This window comes from Protomyctophum bolini (genome assembly GCF_963924005.1).
Source record: "Protomyctophum bolini genome assembly, chromosome: 8".
NCBI classification, from domain to species: Eukaryota; Metazoa; Chordata; class Actinopteri; order Myctophiformes; family Myctophidae; genus Protomyctophum; species Protomyctophum bolini.
Window position 1 is genome coordinate 5,638,373 of NC_137869.1, and position 20,000 is coordinate 5,658,372.

General features: G+C 42.3%; 1 protein-coding gene across 1 annotated transcript in view; it reads left to right on the forward strand.

Moving 5' to 3' along the window:
• camsap2a (calmodulin regulated spectrin-associated protein family, member 2a) overlaps positions 1–20,000 on the forward strand; it is a 95,408-nt gene that overhangs the window by 24,243 nt on the left and 51,165 nt on the right. Inside the window, exons 3-4 of the mRNA XM_080770226.1 lie at positions 14,571–14,720; positions 18,717–18,797. Coding sequence (XP_080626352.1) covers positions 14,571–14,720; positions 18,717–18,797 — 231 coding nt within the window. The remainder of the gene's footprint in view (positions 1–14,570; positions 14,721–18,716; positions 18,798–20,000) is intronic.

The following is a 20,000-nucleotide window of genomic DNA, read 5'->3' on the forward strand; positions in this document are numbered from 1 at the left end:
AGACCGTGGTGTTGGGTTGGACACTGGTGGGCATTACAATGCCATTAAAGTTATTTGAAACAGTCGGTGCACCGGATTGGACTCTAGCTATGTAGCGAGTCCAGGCAATACCTTTCTCACTACATAGCTAGAGTCCAATCCAGAAAGGTATTGCCTGGACTCACTACATAGCTAGAGTCCAATCCGGTGAAGCAATTGGATTTAATTCCATCGGGTTGGACAACTGTTGTCCAACCCGATGGAATTAAATCCAATTGATTTATATAGCACATTTCATAACACACAAGGTCGCAGTCAGGGTTTAGATTTATCAGCGGAAGAGTAGGAGAAGATTGATTGAAACCTTTATTTATTCTCGAAAGAGCAATTGAGGTTCTCCCTCATTTTCAATGCTGACGAGATTACATTACATACATTATATAAAACAATTTAAAGACATGCAGTTTATATACACAGACAAATCTTCATGTAAGGCAAAGACATATATATAGATGATGAGACGGACATAAATTAAAAACAGTTACATATTGAGGTAGGGAGGTTCAGAAGCAGGTTGTTAAATTGACCATATGATATTGGGGTATTAATTTTCAATGTTTGCTGTAAAGTGTTCCATGTGGTTGGGGCATCGAAGCAAAAGGCTGACTTTCCTAGTTCGGATTGTACGGATGGGACCTCTAGTTTAAGCCATTCACTTGAACGGGTCTGGCGAGTATTTATTTTCCATTTTAATAGTAGTGTGATGTATGATGGTAGCTTTTCATCAATGGCTTTAAATATGAATTGTTGCCAGTGCATGTTTCTCCTTTCAGAGAGGGAAGACCAACCTACTTTATTATAAAGGGTGCAATGGTGAGTGCTATAATTTTCACCTGTGATGAACCTTAATGCTGAGTGATAAACTGTATCTAGGGGTAAAAGAGTGGTAAGGGTAGCATTTCTATATATGACATCACCGTAGTCCAGAAGAGACCTCCAACTACCACTACGACTACGACAAAGTGAAATTAAGGCTAAAGTTGTTGAAATAACATTAAACATCTCTGAACAGCCACTGTGGAAACTAAGCCCATGAACAACAAGGCACATCATGTGGTCAGTGTCTGTCAGTATTACTGTGATTGTGCTGGCCTGCTGGGTAGGTCTGGATGTGAACTATATATGAATGTGAACCTGCATTGTTTTGTTGTGCAAGAGTGCAAGTACTTGGAAAATACTCCTCCGTGAACACATAAACAACAAGTTTAAAGAATGCAGAATGGCTTGAACGGCATTTCCGGCAGTTCCCATGTTTTCTCAGCCATTTACGTATTTCATAACTACTCTAGCAAAACTAATATTAGCCATATGTCTGGGATAAGCATACCAGTACCTTTTTTTAATTTCTTCCTGTCTATACCAATAACAAAGATATGAAGTTTGCAGGCTGTCCTCGTGTTTTGACGTAATGTATAAGCCTAATTGGCTCTAAGCAGGGAGAGGTCAGTCATCTTGAGAATGCCACTTTCTCTGCCTTCCTTGGAACCCTGAACAAACAAAGTGGCGTGTTTACATTGAGGTGTACTGTGCCTTTAACGAGAATAAAGAGAGCAGAGAACATAAGCCTCTAAGCCCTGACATCTGGCACAACTCTTGGCCAGTAGCCAATGAGCAGCATTGTTTGTGTGATATCATCAACCAATTAGGACTGTGTTTGTTAAAAATGGAGAAAGCGTTAACCGTAGCATGTACTTGTATGTCTTTGTTTTCCTGAAACAAGCAACAGTATATCAGTGTGGTGATACTCAATCACCAATTTATTTTATCACTTACTCATATTTATTTTGTAGAGTCAGTATTGCTGTAGTGACAGTCTCATTGGTGTGTGAATGTGGTAAGTGAGGACGCTGGCATCGACTGTTCGCCGCTTCACCTCCCAATGTATGAATGAATGAACCGTTGTAAAGCGCTTTGAGCACTTGGAAAAGCGCTATAAAAATGCAATTCATTATTATTATCCCGAGAATGCAGCTGATTTACTGTTCGGCTACCAGTAGGTTTTTATTCATCTGATCTTGCCATTATTGAAATGAGAAAGGCAAGGATGGCTTCGGTTATGTCTCATACTGACACATAACAGCCGATCATTCAAGACTAGCACACCAGCTGCGGCATCTATAGACGCATTTTAATACAGGCCAATGTCTTAATGCTAATGCGGTGTTTTCTATAGCAGTTATGTGATAACTCTGACACCCTTGTGGCAGTGGAAGGGTTTCTCCTATGAGCTCACACACACAGGGTAGCTTGATCGACCTGGTTTCAGTGGTAGGACATTTGACAGTGTATTTCTAATTGAATTAGATGTGTGGTAACATAGGGGACACTTGGGGCGGCCATAGCTTAGTGCAGGGGTTGGCAACTGGCGGCCCGGGGGCCATATTCGGCCCCCACCTTCACATAATGCGGCCCGCATGTTAATATCAGAAAACTGATTTCAGCTACAATTCAAAACCCGCTTTAATTACTTCATAACTAGTATTAACATGTTATTGTCTTTTTGTGTCCAATATAGTTATGTTAACAGTTCATAAAGTTAACATGACTATAACTAAATGCATTTGAAATTCAATAAAAAGGTTACTTTTCAGGATTCCAATTCAAAAATAGCAAAACATTATTCAGGTTTTCAAGTCAAATATAGCAAAAAATAGCCGATCTACAAGCTCTAAAGCGCGTCACATTGCCATTAGCCAGGCTAATTTTGCTACGACAGTAATATGCACTGTATAGCCACTCTGGAGTGAGTGTGGAAATATAGTGGCCCTCTCCATCGTCAAAGTTGCCCAGCCCTGGCTTAGTGGGTAGATCAGAAGGTCAGTGCCATCTGAACTGACAACCGCTGGGTGAAGCTGTCAGGACTCCTGAGAGTAGAGACTGAGGCCCTCTGGGAATTGGAAGGTCGCCGGTTCGTACAGTATCTCGTCAACGCATTATCGTCTCTGTGAGATGGAAACCTCATCATGTGTCTATAAAAACGGTTGCTTTTCAGAATTCAAATAAAAAAATAACAAAGTAACAGATCTGCAAGCTCTAAACGTGTCGCTTCGCGATCTTCTACTTGAGATGCTTTTGTGTGACTATATGGACTATTAGAATATGGAGATAAGAGGTTTGACTGAATGCACGTATCCATCCGTACACTGAGTGTACATTAACTGATTATTGTATTTGCCAATTGCTATAGTAATAGTTTTTCAGACCCCCCTCCTCCAGTGCCACGTATACCCCCTGCCTGAATCCCCTCCTGGGCCTAACGTTACCTCATCCCACCCCCGGCTTTCCTGTGGTCTGATTCGGGAAGAAAAAGGGACTGAAGCCAACTGAACGGACTGCTCACTTTGCTATTAAAACTCAAAGAGCCTTCTTTACCCCTCTGGGGCTAGACACTGAAAGACTTTTATTTTATTTGTCTCCTTCCGTTTCAGACAGTACTAGTAGTACTACACAGTCTGGCCCCGGAGCCATTTTGAAATGGGATTGGGAACGGTGGTGGATAGGGCCGTTGTGGAAGGGCAGAGTGGTCTGAGGTTGTGTGTCCCTGGATACTGTGCTAAGGTTAGCTTGGTGGTTTTCCATGTAATTTAACTTATAATTGCCGGGTTCGGCTTTCGGATGTAAAGCTGGGGAAGGTAAGCTGCTGCTGCAAAGTCCATTCCCACAGCCGATGCCAGACCCCAACACTGGAGGGTCCTTTGTTCACTGTTCAATATTAGTCACAATATCCAATATTCTGTGTGCATACGGCCAAATATGCATACAGTATACATTAGTGTTACGCGCACGTGTGCCTTTTAATGCGTGCGTGTGACATGTATGTTCCATTAAACAAACAATTTGTTTCTCTTCCCGCCCACTTGCTTTCATCTTGCCTCCATGTCTAAAGTGTTCCACATTTCAGAAGCAGTATATAAAGACCCTTGGTGGGACTTACCCAACATAATATTATGTTTCTATGCTCGTGTCCAACCTTCCATGAGAAATGCAATTGTACTTGCTTGACTGGTGGTGACTCTCAGTTCATCGGTTTCCCGGTTTTAATGGGTTAAAATTATGTTTTCCGGGTTGCAGTTTTAAAATAGCATTTGTAAATCACAGTTAATTGTTGTATTTATTATGCCTATAGGAGAGGTTTAAAGGTGGGGTGGGGTTTAAAAACATCAGGACAATTCATATATCATGTTAGGTAAAGTATAGAGTGTAATTTTAAGAAAATAGTAAACGTTTTGTCTAGTGTTTTCTGATGAGTCACCCCCATTTAACACACCCTACCCATCTGGCACATAATACTGTAGGAAAAATAAAGCAAACCACGAAATAAATCATAACAACAACCTCAGACCAGCTTTTAAGCCAGCTGTTGAACTTTCTATCATTAATATTGTGGCACTTTCATTTTTATTTCATATTGTAGTGAATGGGAAATCGCACAAGAGAGAGACAGAAATGGTGACCATTGCTCTCTCTCTCTCTCTGATGCCATAAAAATGAAAGTGGCATCTATTTATATTTTAATGAGAGGATTTTCCAAACCTGTCCTCGAGTCGAGAGGTTGAGTGTTTCTTTATTTTCCACTTTTCCACACGCTGTGGAAAATAAGACCTATGGTGGCCTTCAAACACACCCCTCGAGAGGCAGCTCTGAGTGTTTTTCTGTGTCCTGCTGCTGAGTTGGTGTGGAGTCACCTGAAGCTAGACCGCTCTCCATTTTTAGACATCTGGCCTGGCAGAGAGCCGACTGGACGTGGGCAGAATTGAATGCTAAAAACAGACTTTAATGTTTCACTGTTACATCAGCTGTGTAGCTATAAAACACACTGTACTTTCCCCATGGACTTATTGCTTATTCATAGTAGATGTCTCTAGGGAACTGCAATGCAGTGAGTTCTTAGAGAAAAGCAGCTAGGGGGACATGACCCTAATCGTTAAATATTACTCAAGAGAGAGCCCCGCTAAACTTCAATCGAGTATTTGAAGAAAGTCATAAAGTGAGCCATTCAAACAAGCTCAAAAAGAATATGTGCCCTCATATAGTTGCTGGGAAACCCGAGGCTACACAGGGAAATATATATATATATTATTATTATTGTGTTATATTATTATTATATAAAAATATATATATATATGTATATTATTATTATTGTATTATATTATTATTATTATATAAAAAACATATATATAATATATAGCTGATAAGACGGTAAATCTGAGGGCGGCGCTTACTGGTCAAAGTGACTGATGTGTTCTGCATGAGTTAAGGCACATACGTGTAAACAAGATCCATGGATTTTGACCAAACAAGGCATGATTTATGCCAGTGTTTTCATTGTGATATCCCCCCAAAGAAACCTCTTATCTCCATATTTCTATTATAATATTTTTTGTTTGTTCCATAAATGAATGCCCTGCTTTGTCATACTAGTACTACATCAGTACAGTGTCACACAAAGGCATCAGATCTACAAGCTCAAAACAGGCATTTTGAGCTAGCAGCTCTGCTTGCTCATTTGAATCCTGAAAAGTATAACCGTTTGGTTTCCACCCGAAGGAGACGAAATGCTTTCATGGCCGTGTCCAGAGCCTCTCATCTGGGTTTCAGAACACCGGCGTCAGTGCCAACGCCAAATACGTCATTCAGACGCTGCTAATGCTGTGTGCTTCTGTGCTCCATTTTCTCCGCTTTCTGCGATAATTTCTCTCTGTATGGAGCTGGAGATGAACAGAGCTTGGGGTTTTTGTCCCTGGGTGGGAATACAGTGCACGCTTAGCTGGGGTATAATAAAATGTGCATATTGGATCATGAAGGAGCATTTCTTCTGTCCGACCGGAGGAATCAATGTGAGATTTACAATCCCTCTCAACTAGATGAGAATGCATAAAAAAGTGTGTTTGTGTTTTAGGGCACCAGTTTTACATCCCAAGACCATTTGAAGTCGATTGAATAAGTAATATTCTCTACTTGAAGCTACAATTCGGGACTTTAAAAAAAAACACAATTTTAACCTGTCTGTATGATAGAGCATGCATTGCAATGCAATTAGCACATCTGCAGTGATTAGAGGTGGTCTACGCTATTCCTCTGAAAGATTGATGTCGTTAACATAAAAACTATCATTACATATTATGAGCTTGTAGATCGTCTATTTTGACTATAGTTTGGGAGCAGCGAGGCATAGAATTTCTCTTTTGGGTCTTGAGCTAAAACGTTTTGGAACTAATGGGGTAGAACAACTACATTACTGGTGGACAATGTCAATCAAGTTTTTTGAAGTAGAAGGCACATTGTATGCGGCACTAAATGCATCACTGTCTTTATTGTAGTTCGACATATATAGGTGCAATTTGTTTTTATCGGGACTCGGAAGAAAACCGATATAATACTGTATCTGTAACTGTCTAGGGGCCTCACCTAGACAGTCTCCAGTCCCTTTCCTTGTGACAACCCCCTAAGGCTGATATTATAGTGCACACCTTGATGTAAGCAGTGCAGCTACAGCTAATACGATTAATCATGGCCGTGTTACATTTAGGTATGTCAATGTGCAAGCATGCCAATGGGCATTAATTGGGCAATACTGTTGACTACTGTCTGTGGTGCATGTTGGTGCACACCCATGGTTCTGGCCTGGGCACACCTAAAGGCTCATACATAGTCTGGATTTATGGTGGTGAGGTGACCACCGAACTACAACATGACGTCACGAGCCGTGGTGAAGAGCAAACCACCGCCACCGCTCCAGCCCTTCTCTCTGTTTTTACTCACCACCGCTCAACGTTATTTCAGCTCCGGTGGTCACCTCACCACCGGAGCGGTGGTCACCTCACCACCGAAAATCCAGACTATGAATAGGCCTTTAATCTAGCACACCCATTATCAGTGGTGGAAAAAGTACTCACATTTTGCAGGCTACTTAAGAGTAAAAGTAGCAATATTGCAGTGTAGAAATACTCTGTTACGAGTGAGTCTGGAATTCAAACTTTACTTGAGTAAAAGTATTGGTATCAAAATGTACTTAAAGTATACCAAACGTAGAAAGTACTCATTATGTAGAATGTCTCATTTCAAGTTTCAAATGTATTAATAATACATATTATTATACATAATATAAAGTTATTTTGAAAATAGCCGATCTAGCTCACAGTGTGTCGCATTGTGAGCTTGTGAACTTACTCTCCCAGCGAATGTGATGTGCATGGACGTGCGCACGCACGCACACACACACACACACACACACACACACACACACACACACACACACACACACACACACACACACAATGTGACATTTAAACATGGTCACGTGACATCCATTCTGTGTGTGTGTGTGTGTGTGTGTGTGTGTGTGTCTAATTTCAACTGCCCTATACATTTTTGCATGTTGGTAAAAGTAGATTCATTTGGGGTGTTCAGTACCGGTAATTTTGCAGGTACTTTGAATGAAAAACAACATTTAAGTAGAATCTGACATGTATAAATGAGTAAGAGTTACTACAATTTACAAAGATAATTGAGCCCTGTGTTTGTTAGAGCCTGAATGACTCTACTGTACTGATAGGAGGTTAATCAGTCAATGTTGTGTTTAGTATAAAGAGCCTGTGCACCTGCATGCTAACTGCTGTTCAAGGTGACTTGTAAGCCGCGGTTTCAGAGTGATAACGTGTGTGAACTACCAAGCAGAAATCTCTTAGTTTATCTCTTCATACTTAAATCAATGCCCTACTTGGTCATACTATAACTACACTAAACTACAGTGTCAAAACAATTACAGATCTGCAAGCTCAAAATGTGTCACACTGCTTGTGGATCTGCCATTTTTTTATATATTTGGATCCAGTGTAATATCAGAGTTTAATGCAAGCTTCTTCAGGCATACCTGAAGGTCACACGACTGAAAGCTTGCATTTTCAGTTTTGGAGTGCAGTGTTTTTGAGTGTGCCGCTGCAGTTTCTTTCTTTCTATGTTTCTCTTTTTCACCTCAGGTTAAGTTCTTTCTATGTTTCTCTTTTTCACCTCAGGTTAAGTTTTTTAGTCAACAGAGGAGCAGTGGTTTATACCACTGTTTTGTTTGATTTCAGGTCCTGAAAGGTTTTGGACATAATAATGAGGTTTCCCGCTGACAGCAACTAACTACAACGTCCTGACGTGTGTGTGTGTGTGTGTGTGTGTGTGTGTGTGTGTGTGTGTGTGTGTGTGTGTGTGTGTGTGTGTGTGTGTGTGTGTGTGTGTGTGTGTGTGTGTGTGTGTGTGTGTGTGTGTGTGTGTGTGTGTGTGTGTGTGTGTGTGTGTGTGTGTGTGTGTGTGTGTGTGTGTGTGTGTGTGTGTGTGTGTGTGTGTGTGTGTGTGTGTGTGTGTGTGTGTGTGTGCGTGTGTGCGTGCGTGCGTGCGTGCGTGCGTGCGTGCGTGCGTGCGTGCGTGCGTGCGTGCGTGCGTGCGTGCGTGCGTGCGTGCGTGCGTGCGTGCGTGCGTGCGTGCGTGCGTGCGTGCGTGCGTGCGTGCGTGCGTGCGTGCGTGCGTGCGTGCGTGCGTGCGTGCGTGCGTGCGTGCGTGCGTGCGTGCGTGCGTGCGTGCGTGCGTGCGTGCGTGCGTGCGTGCGTGCGTGCGTGCGTGCGTGCGTGCGTGCGTGCGTGCGTGCGTGCGTGCGTGCGTGCGTGCGTGCGTGCGTGCGTGCGTGCGTGCGTGCGTGCGTGCGTGCGTGCGTGCGTGCGTGCGTGCGTGCGTGCGTGCGTGCGTGCGTGCGTGCGTGCGTGCGTGCGTGCGTGCGTGCGTGCGTGCGTGCGTGCGTGCGTGTGTGCGCGTGCGTGCCAACACACCGTGCATGTGAATGTGTGCTTGTTGGCTCAGTGTTTGGACAGTCTTAAGTGTGCTGTTGACAGTGCATTATTAGTGCTCTCCAGTGCGGCCTCGCTGCCAGAGGACACACATTGGAAATTACAGAGCCTTCTAATGCCATGCAGGAAAACAATGGCAGTGCTGTGCACTGTGTGCACACACACATGCTGAGTGTTGGCATTACAACCAAACACAGATGATACTTGAAACCTCTTATCTCCATGTTTTAACTTTTTGTGTTTTTTTCTCGTAACGTCCTAGACTAGTTGATCATACTACTACACAGCATTACACAAAAGCATCACAAGTAGCGCGCCTGCAAGCTCATTTTGAGCTTGTAGATCTGCTACTTTTGCCGTTTTTGAATCCTGAAAAGTAATACTTTTGAACAAATGAGGTTTCCACCCGACAGAGACGATGCATTATATCTACATTGGATTTCTTTGTGTATGGGTTTTCTAATTCTAAGCTAATTCTAAGCTTTTATATTAATATTATTATTTTTAGATAACCCAGTTCACAGACTAATGACTGCAGACGTTAAGCAGATTAACTCTGTTGACCTCAGTGGACGTTGAACCCAAAACCCTGTCCAAGTTGGATGGGTTCCAAACAATGGGCCGGGACTCATCTTTTGGGTCATGGGCCCATTTTTGCACATGGGTCACGGCTCACAAGTATAGCAAAATCCCTTTATTTATTTTTCCAAAACATTCTAAAAAAAAGAAGAATAATCCCAAAACAATATATAACCTTTCATGAATTAAAAACAAATTAAAAGTTCAAACGTTTTTCAAAAGAATGTAATAAATAAAATAATGTTAAACATAAGAATCTAAGAAATGCCATAAATAGAAAGAAAAAGAAAGAGAAAGAGAAAGAAAGAAAGAAAGAAACTATAAACAGTTTTCAAACGATCAATGCGCTGCACAGATGAGAGAGCAGTAGTGGGGAAAAAAATGTCTTCCTCCCCAAAGTGCTTTGTGTCCCTCAGTCAGCGCCCCATACCAACCACTGCATGCTATGGAACGCAGAGGGCCCAATGTGTGTTGGAGGCACAACTGTACTGTAAATATTTACACTGAGCCGTATATGGTGGATTTATAGACAGTATAGAGCAGGGGTGGGCAACTTTGACGATGGAGAGGGCCACTACATTTCCACACTCACTCCCTAGGGCCATATATTACTGTCGTAGCAAAAATAGCCGATCTCCAAGCTCAATTGAGCTTGTAGATCGGCTATTTTTGCTATATTCTTATTGGAATCCTGAAAATGTACATTTTTATGGCATTTCAAATGCCTTTAATTATACGTTTGTTGAGCATTGAGCTACTAATTTAGACTGAAGTAATTAAAGCAGGTCATGTTCACATGTTGTGGAATTGTAAACAGCTGGAACCAATATTATATCAGTATTCTGATATTAACCTGAAGGCCACATTAAGTGAAGGTGGGGGCTGCATGTGGCCCCCGGGCCGCCAGTTGCCCACCCCTAGAGAGAGAGAGAGAGAGAGAGAACTGAAGTTGGGAGCAGAAAGCAGAAGAATCTTCAGTGCATCCCCGCTATGAGGCTGGCCAAGCCAGGCTAGAGAAGACCCAGATTACAGGCTGCTTTGTTCATGCATGTCATTATGGGGCTTTTTTTTACTGCTGTGATTCTGGTATCAAATAAGACCTGTGTATTAAACCAGCAGTCGGGCTGAATGCCTTTGCATACAAATCAAGCATAATTCGCTCTTGGATCTGAAACTTGTACGGAAGTCATGATTCTCCTCCTCCGGCTGCAAAAGCATGGTCATTCCATTGGTGTGACTGTCAATGCTAACGTGATGCAACTTTACACTTTTAGCACGTTTTATTTCCTTAGTAAACCTTGTCATAAAGACTTTATGTTTTCTATCCCTAGTTTAAAGTCTTCTTCCCACATTAATTGGTCCCAATTAATTGATAACAAAGCAGGGGCATGTTTTCCGAGCCTGTGAGTGGGTTCTACTGAGGCTCTACCCAAATAGCGTTCGTTTCCGGTTCCAGAATCGGGACCAGAAATCCAATATGGTGGATTTTAATTAGCTGAAAAGATGAAATCGTGGCTACAAAACGGGCCTGTACAAACCAATGGGTGACATCACAGGTCACGCACGCACGCAGCCACGCACGCATGCACACACGCACGCACGCACGCACACACAGTCAATGACACACACGCACCCACCCAGGCACCCACATACACTGTGCACAACTGCACACACTTGCGATCAGCATGCTTGAAAGAGTTACTGAGTATATCTGCTTTCAATTAAGGTCACACAATTATGTTTCACTTCAGTGCCTGTTTGTTACAAACTTATGAATGATATAATATGTGATGTCCACAACAAAAAGGACCACAATCCTTTTTACATCATCCGGAGTTCATGGAATCATCACAGTGCCATTCATCTCACAGCTGAGCAGTGAGCAGAGAAACATCCATGACCATGACTCATCTTTCAATTCATACCAATACTTTGTTGAGCTTTTTTTCAATTCACCGCAGAAGCAGCTCCTCATGCTTTCTTCAGTGAAACATGTCTGTTTTCATGACTGATAAAACCCACATATTCTGTGGGTGCGGATGGTTGTCAGTCTGCACCCAGGCCCTTGCTTAACCCATTCTGACCTGAGATCAGATTCATACGAGGTTTCCACTGGACACACACTGGTCTGATCAACCCATTCTGACCTGAGATCAGATTCTAAAAATGTCAGTCGTTCTTCGATTTTTTTCAAAAATAGCAGACCTATAAGCTCTTAGCGCGCCACTCGGTGGCGCGCTATGAGCTTGTAGATCTGCTATTTTTCAATAGCTAAAGCAAAACATGATGCTAACACCAAAATGGGTTCCCGTTCAGAATGGGTTAATATGTAATAATTGGTCACTCAAAGCATTCAAAGCCTTGAACTAACAGGCTCTGCTCTGTGCATGACTGTAGTTCCCTTTTCCAGAATGTGACAGTTTGTAAATACATCAAAGATGCAATTCTTATAATCCATCTGTAATGGATAAAAAAGCCTTGGCCTGGAAGAGCCAACCTTCTTTAAGTGTTTCGACCCGAAACACTCTCCATGTTGGCGGGTTAGCAGTGACTGAGTGGCCAAATCACTGCCCCTCTCATCCATGCTTCCAGCTATATTGTTCTTTTTCTTATGCCAGAACCAACCAGGAGGCTCTCTCTGCCTTGAATTCTTGGGGGATTGCAGGCACTGAGAGGTCTCTAGGACTATGGTTTGGTCCTCCTACGTCTCACCAGACCTATAAGTCTGTGTTGTGTGCATGTGTCCGCCTTACTCTGGTGTGTTTCAGTTTCAGTCAAGCTGGGTTGTTGTAGTATATACTGAGTTTAACCCATTTTGTGCGGGAACCCCTTTTGGTGTTGATGTTGTGCTTTAGCTATTGAAAAATAGCAGATCTACAAGCTCATAGCGCGCCACCGAGTGGCACGCTACGAGCTTGTAAGTCTGCTATTTTTGAAAAATCACGATGTAGAAGAATTTTTTTTTAATCTGATCTCAGGTCAAAATGGGACAGAAAACTGGTTTCATTTCAGCAGGTGTGGGTTCCAGATACACCACTTCACGATCGTACGATTACATTAAATTACATTACAATTGGACTGTGTTGCCAGGAGAGAGCTGACGGTATTTCAGCCGCGCTCCTATACAGTTGTCGTTCGCTGTGAGCAAATGTGGGTCGTGTAACCAGGGACGATGGGTTTCCAGGGCAACAGTCAGCGGGGGAATGGCGTCGTGGAGATGGAGAGCGGTCAGAGTTGATGTAGAGTAGAGGATATAGTACAGTAGATACTTTGAGTATTGACTTAACACAACCATTCCCGAATTGGGAAGGCGGGGTTGGCGAAAGGGCCTTTCTGTGTGGAGTTTGCATGTTCTCCCCGTGTCCCCTAGGGTAGGTACCCTCACAAAAACATGCAGTAATCCTGGTCACTAAGCTGCCTCCCCCTGGCCAGCCGGGGCGCCTGATGGAGGGGAAAGGAACTGGTTGGAATAACGTGTTCCTTCCACGCGCTACGTCCAACCAGGGAAACTCCCCCCTGTCAGGTGTAAAGGAGCAACTTGGACACTCAGGCATGAAGGAAGCATGAGTTAAGTCCGTTGCTCTCCCCATGTTGGCGGAGGGTGTGTAGAGCCCAGGATCACATTAGATGATTGACACAGGGGTGAAAAATGGGTTACAAAATCGTGGGATAAAAAAATATATAAAAAAAAACAAAAACACAACCATTCCCAACCTTTTCAGGGTCAGGAGGATCCACGTGGATATCCTTGAAAGCGTTTGTGATCCAACCCTGGTCATAATATGGGTGGGCTACATGTGTGTGTGTTTTCACCGCATGTTTATTTTAATGATCAATCATCTATTGTGTTTCGACATGGATCAGTGAACTAACGTAGTATACTTTTAAGTTCCTATTTATCTATCACAACATAAACTCGTTTTTCATTTATATGTTTGTGTTATAGTATCAATAAATGTTATTATTTTTTGCCTATAATTATTTGGGCGCCCGCTTGAACTATCCTCACAGCCAGCCGGGAATTGCTGCACTAACAGCCGCCTGCTGGAAAGTAGATGTGTTATTATTTCCTAGAGCTGTTCTCGGTTGAACCTGCTGTATTATATCATAGTAATCATAGTTATATCATAACTCTGCCTCAGGTCTGCCATGAGGCTTCATGGCTGACTACAATGGAAACCATCTGTACGGTCGGCGTGTCACGTTTTTACCACAAAATGTACCTTTTTTTTAACCCATTCTGAGTCTGACCTGAGATCAGATTCATACGAGGTTTCCACTGGACACACACTGGGTCTGATACTCTGATTAACCCATTCTGACCTGAGATCAGATTTTAAAAATGTCAGTCGTTCTTTGATTTTTCAAAAAATAGCAGACCTACAAGCTCATAGCGCGCCACCGAGTGGCGCGCTACGAGCTTGTAGATCTGCTATTTTTCAATAGCTAAAGCATAACATGATGCCAACACCAAAATGGGTTCCCGTTCAGAATGGGTTAATAACCAAGATGAAAATGCTGCTAAGATTAGGTGTCGGAAAAACACAGATAAATAATCCCCAATGTAGTTATTTCTCCCAGCTCTGAGGAGAAAGGAGCCATGACTAAGTCATGCTCTCATCTGTGGAAAATAAATTATGGTAATGCAATGAGAATAGTAGCATGACAGCATCCATTGCAATGTGTTTCACCGGGCGTCACTTTACCCTAGACAGAAGTGGCATATATATTCTTTTTTTAATATATGTTTATTGGTAGTAGTTTTCAACAGTGTAGTACAGTTTGAACATACCATATTTTTTTTTCTCCCTCACACCATCCCTCCCCCCACAGTTATCGTCATCATTAAACAAGGAAACAAAAATAATAATTTAAGCACAGATAACAAAAACAATATAAATAACAAAAAATAAGAAGTGGCATATTTTCAACTTAACAAAGTGCCGTCAAGTCAAGCGACATTGGGCTCCTCAACACTCGGCGTTGAAGTGCCTTTGAGCGAGTGCTTATTCGCTGCGTTACGTGGTAGCATGCGATTTCAGCGTTCCAACAGTCTATGGTTCCAACGTATAGCCAGTCCTTACTCTTACACCCTGCGTGTCTCTCTGTCTCTCTGCTCTCCAGAGCTCCCACCTGGCCATGATAGACACCCTGATGATGGCCTACACGGTGGAGACGGTGAGCGTGGACAAGGTGATGAGCTGTCTCCGTCAGTACTCTGAGGTGGACACGCCCTACGACACAGAGGACGCAGTCACCACCTGGATCAACAAGGTATGAGTGGCAGACATGTTGTTCATGAATATATGTAAACATTTTCCTTCCGACAAGGGGTTCTCAAACCTGTCTAATTTCTCCCATAAATCTTGAGAGTATACAAATCGACCATTTGTATACATTTTGTCCATCACTCTCTTTTTTTTATTTTATATATATGTTTATTGGTAATAAGTTCCAACAATTTAGTACAGTTTGAACATACCATATTTTTTTTCTCCCTCACACCATCCCTCCCCCCCAGTTATCGTCATCATTAAAACAATATAAATAAATAACATTAATAATTGAGTACAGACATACAAAAACAAACATACATACAGACATATGATATACACAGTAGGATACAAAAATAATAGTTTAAGCACGGATAACAAAAACAATATAAATAACAAAAAATAAAATAAAATAAAACTAAATAAATACAATTATGAGTCGGGTTATTCGAGTTCAAAAGGTTGTCAGTCACAAGTTATGTTGGAAAAGATTGTGTTCGGAACGTTGTCATACATCACCCTCTATACACAGTTCTATCGTTATGAGAAAGCAAAAAACACACATAGTTTTGGTTCAATTAGTCTGTCGGAAGTACTCTCAGATTCTCAAATATAGGTAATGAATGGTTGCCAGCTAGAAAAGAACCTTTCTGTTGAACCTCTAACCATCTGTCTTTTTGACTGTTCATAACTGCTTGAGGATATCACAAGCAGTTATATGAACGGATTTGCACACCTTTGGTCCTGCGCTTCAGCAGAGATATAATGCAATATTATGCATGTATGTACAGTGGATTTGGAGTGGGGTTTTAGTGTTTATATATTAGCTGTCTTGCCTCTACCGTACATTTCCTATAATGATAGTGAGTGACAGTAGCAAGGTGACTAGTACTGTAGCGCCACGCTCTGAGCTTACTGTATGTAATCGTGCTGCTGAGTGTTATGTATGTAGTTATGGAATATGTACAGTTATATGGATCTATCTGGACAGTGTGATGAGAGAGAGGAAGGCTCAATGACTGCCTACGACCCTATGGCTGGGACCACATGCACAGCTGGCACTTCTCTCTCTCTCTCTCTCTCTCTCTCTCTCTCTCTGTGTGTGTGTGTGTGTGTGTGTGTGTGTGTGTGTGTGTGTGTGTGTGTGTGTGTGTGCGGCAGTGTGCTCTTTCTTGTACAACAGGGCACTGTCTGTTTACATTCCTCTTCTAGGAACACTGGGCTGATTCCAACACTGGACGCACACCCTTTTACACACACACACACACACACACACACACACACACACACATGCACTGCACGCACTCATGCGCTTGCTTAGATGCGTGCCCATTGTGCACATATACTACTACTACTACATACGTTAATGCAATGAGTGACAGATGCACACAGAAACATGCAAGGAATACAAAGTGCACACATGGATATTCTCTCTCTCTCTCTCTCTCTCTCTCTCTCTCTCTCTCTCTCTCTCTCTCTCTCACACTCGCGCACACACACACACACACACACACACACACACACAGTGTAGTGGAGTGTGTTGTGAGGTTCTAAGCAGCATATGTTCGCTGTAGGAGTGATCTCATGTTTAAACAGCTCCAACTGTCTTCAGCTGCACTAACGACTCACTGGAACACAAAGCACTGTGCATGTTTATTCAAGCTTTATTATAATCACAGAGAAAACTATTCTAGCAATGATTACCAAGGGATATTTGGATATGTATTAATCAGTGTAAATCTGTAAAGTAATAAGTATTTGACACATGACCATGGTAAACATTTTATCATTCCTTGTAGAATTTCCTGCGCTCTGTACAAATGAGTGTACAAATGTGACCAAAATGTGTAACCAGAGGTACAGTAGACCTTATTAACCCATTCTGGGAAAACCTTTTGGTGTTTTAACTAAGCATTATGTTATAATTTAGCTATTGAAAAATAGCAGATCTACAAGCTCATAGCGCACCACCGAGTGGCGCGCTACGAGCTTAGGTCTGCTATTTTTGAAAAGTCAAAGAACGACTGACATAGAAACATAGCTTTTTCAGAAAACCAAAACAGTAATTGTCTGTGTATTGGCCATTCACCACCACGGAGGAGGCAGCGCGTCTCTAGCTTGACCAACACAACCAGCATGGGTTCACTGCACTGGAGCCCCTTAGCTAAAAACTAAAAGACCAAGATGTTGATATTCAGTCGACTAAAGATTAAATAGGACTAAAACTAACACTGGTGTGTTCAAAAGAATACAGGTGTCTGCAGTGTTTTTCTGCTATAAATTTGTATTTGTATTTTTTCATTCGAAAGTGTTCATGCAAACTATACTCATTTTGGCAAGTAACCTACTGGGTGATTATGGGTTGATAACATGCAGCGGGTGGCCTGCGAGTTAGTTCAGGAAGCATACTGTACACTCGAGAGGTTAACTCATTTGTGCATAACTATTGACATGTTAATATCGTGAGAGAGTTATCGGATGGTCCAATAAGCAGGCTGTACATGTAAGTTATGGAATCATAAGATCTGGCATATTTTATTGCCTGGGATACTTATCCCAAAATGAGTGCAGGTCATGTGATTTTCATATGAACGGCAAACCATACCATACCATACCATCTTTATTTCTATAGCACATTTAAATAACAACAAGTTGTACCAAAGTGCTTTACAATAAAATAATAAAAATCACAACTTCATTTAAAAACAAACAACATACAGTACACAGTGTCACTTTCAACATCAAAAGCTCATACTATGCTTGGAAAAGCCAAAGAATAAAAATATGTCTTGAGGCGTGATTTAAACACCTGAAGAGTGGGGGCTTGTCTTATGTGCAGAGGCAGCTCATTCCAGAGCTTGGGAGCTGCCACTGCAAAATCCCGGTTCCCTCTGAGCTTCAGCCTTGATTTAGGCACCACCAGGAGAAGCTGCCAACATATATGAAAGCAAATACGACCTGTTCGATCATATCAGTCCGTTGATTGATCGCGCAGGCCAGAGGGGTCGTCTGCCCTGGAGAATTCTGACGTGTCTCTACTTTTTCAGACACTATATAGGAATCTTTCTGTCCCTCTGTGACCTTGCTTGAGCACAGCTAGGGTGCACACTCTTATGAGTAATGGTGACTGCTTAAAGGGTCTACTTTATCCCAACACTATCACTGGGTATACACTAGTGTTCTGCAAGTCTCAAACGTCGGTCACGCGTTCACGTGGAAATCTGCGTGCAGGGTATTTAATGATGCTTATCTAATTGTGCTGAGCAGGGAGAAAAATGAGGCAGAGCCTGAACGGCCAACATAAAATATATCCATGTTCACATTCTATGATAAAATATTGGTTCATTCTATTCGTGAGTTATCTGACTGAAAGTATACATTCATAATCACAATGCCATGCGGGAGCAGTCCGGTGGTACAGTACACATCCTACACAACTTATAATAATAAAGATATAATAATAAAACTTTATTTGTATAGCACCTTTCATGACATGAAATGCAGCTCAAAGTGCTTTACAGAAAAATGGAGAATAAAAGAAAAGCAAGGCAACAACATTAAAAAACAAGCACTAATGCAATACAGTGAGGACATGAATAACAAAAATAAAAAATAAAAGATCAATTAAAAGCAATGTTGTAGAAGTGGGTCTTGAGCTGAGCTTTAAAAATGTCTACAGAGGCTGCCTGACGAAGGTACAGTGGGAGTTTGTTCCATGCCGACGGCCCGTAGAAGCAAAAAGCTGCTTCCCCGTATTTTTTAGTTGCCATTTTTTTTTGGCAAAGCGAGCAGGCCAGCAGTGGAAGACCTTAGGGGGCGGTTTGGGACATATTTAGGCAGGCAGTCATGTAGGTAGGAAGGTGTGAGACCATTGAGAGCTTTATAGACAAGTAAAATAATTTTAAAATCAATCCTAAAAACAACCGGAAGCCAGTGCAGTGACTGTAATGATAATTATGTATTAATATCTCTCTCCCTCTCTCTCTCTCTCTCCCAGGTGAACGAGTGTTTGAAAGACTCCGTGTCTCAGGAGCAGAGGAAGGATTCACAGAGCTCAGAACCGGCAGGGAGTCCACGGGTGGGTGTCTCTCCTCCCACCGTCCATGTCTTCTTTCTCCTCTTATCTGACTATCACCTCTTATTCTGCTTCTTCTTCTCCTCCGCCCACCCGTTCTTCTCTCCTTTCATCCCCTCTACTTTGAGCTTCTTACTTATACCCCTTCTCCTTTGTTATCCTCTATTCTGTTCTTCTCAGTAATCTTTATGTTGTTTTATACTGTGTCCTCCTCTCTCCTTTCCTCTCCTCTCCCCTAACCCTCCTTTCCTCTCAGCTCCGCTTAAAGGATTTAAGAGCAGGCTCTACATTTTGACAAAGTGATAGATAAGCACTAGACCTCTGGCTCTGTCACTCTAATGAATAGTTTCCTAAGTCCAGACATGCCTCTATCTAGACATATTATTCATTCAAATAGCCTTAATCTGTTTGCAGAGAAGTAGAGATGGACTAGTAGCCTATACTGATATCAATATTTCAGTCTGACACTTGGACTACATTTCCCATTGTGCACCACCGAGGGAACTAAAACGGAAGACCCACCTACTGTAGTCCTACCCGTGTTTTTATTAGTACTGTATAATCGGTACCACCTGTGAAGGAAGTGGGGAAGGGGCCTGGAAGCAAGGAAGCTTAAAAAGACCCTGCAGTGAAATGAAAAATATGTTTTTTCACATTCTAGGCCACATCCGTGGTCATCATAATGAGCATACCTAACAATGGATGCCAAAAAAAATGGGTATACATTTAAAATGTTGTGTATTTTTATATCAAAAGTCCATAAAAATCTAATCAAACTCATCAAATCAATCAAACGCACAGTACTCGTTCATGACTCGCACGCACGCACAGTACTCGTTCATGTTTTCGGCCCCGGCCCGGCACGTTCACGTATGGCCCAATTGCATCCCAGAATGCACTCTGCTCCAACCCGGAAGAAGGGGGGAAATGGCCCTCATGCGCTGAGGTGAGCAACTCAATGCAAATGAGATGGAAGGAGGACTCCGGTGACGTCTCTATAGAGCACCGAAGTCTGACGTCACTTTCAGTAGAGGGCGTCAGTCCCCAGGTTCATCAGTAGAGGGCGTCAGTCCCCAGGTTCATGTATTTGTTTAGTTGCATTGAAATCCCCATTGAGGCGATTTTAGATCGCCTCATATAACAACTGTGTTTGAAAAATAAACATGTCACCCCGGCCGCTTCACTCATATGGATATGAAGAATCAA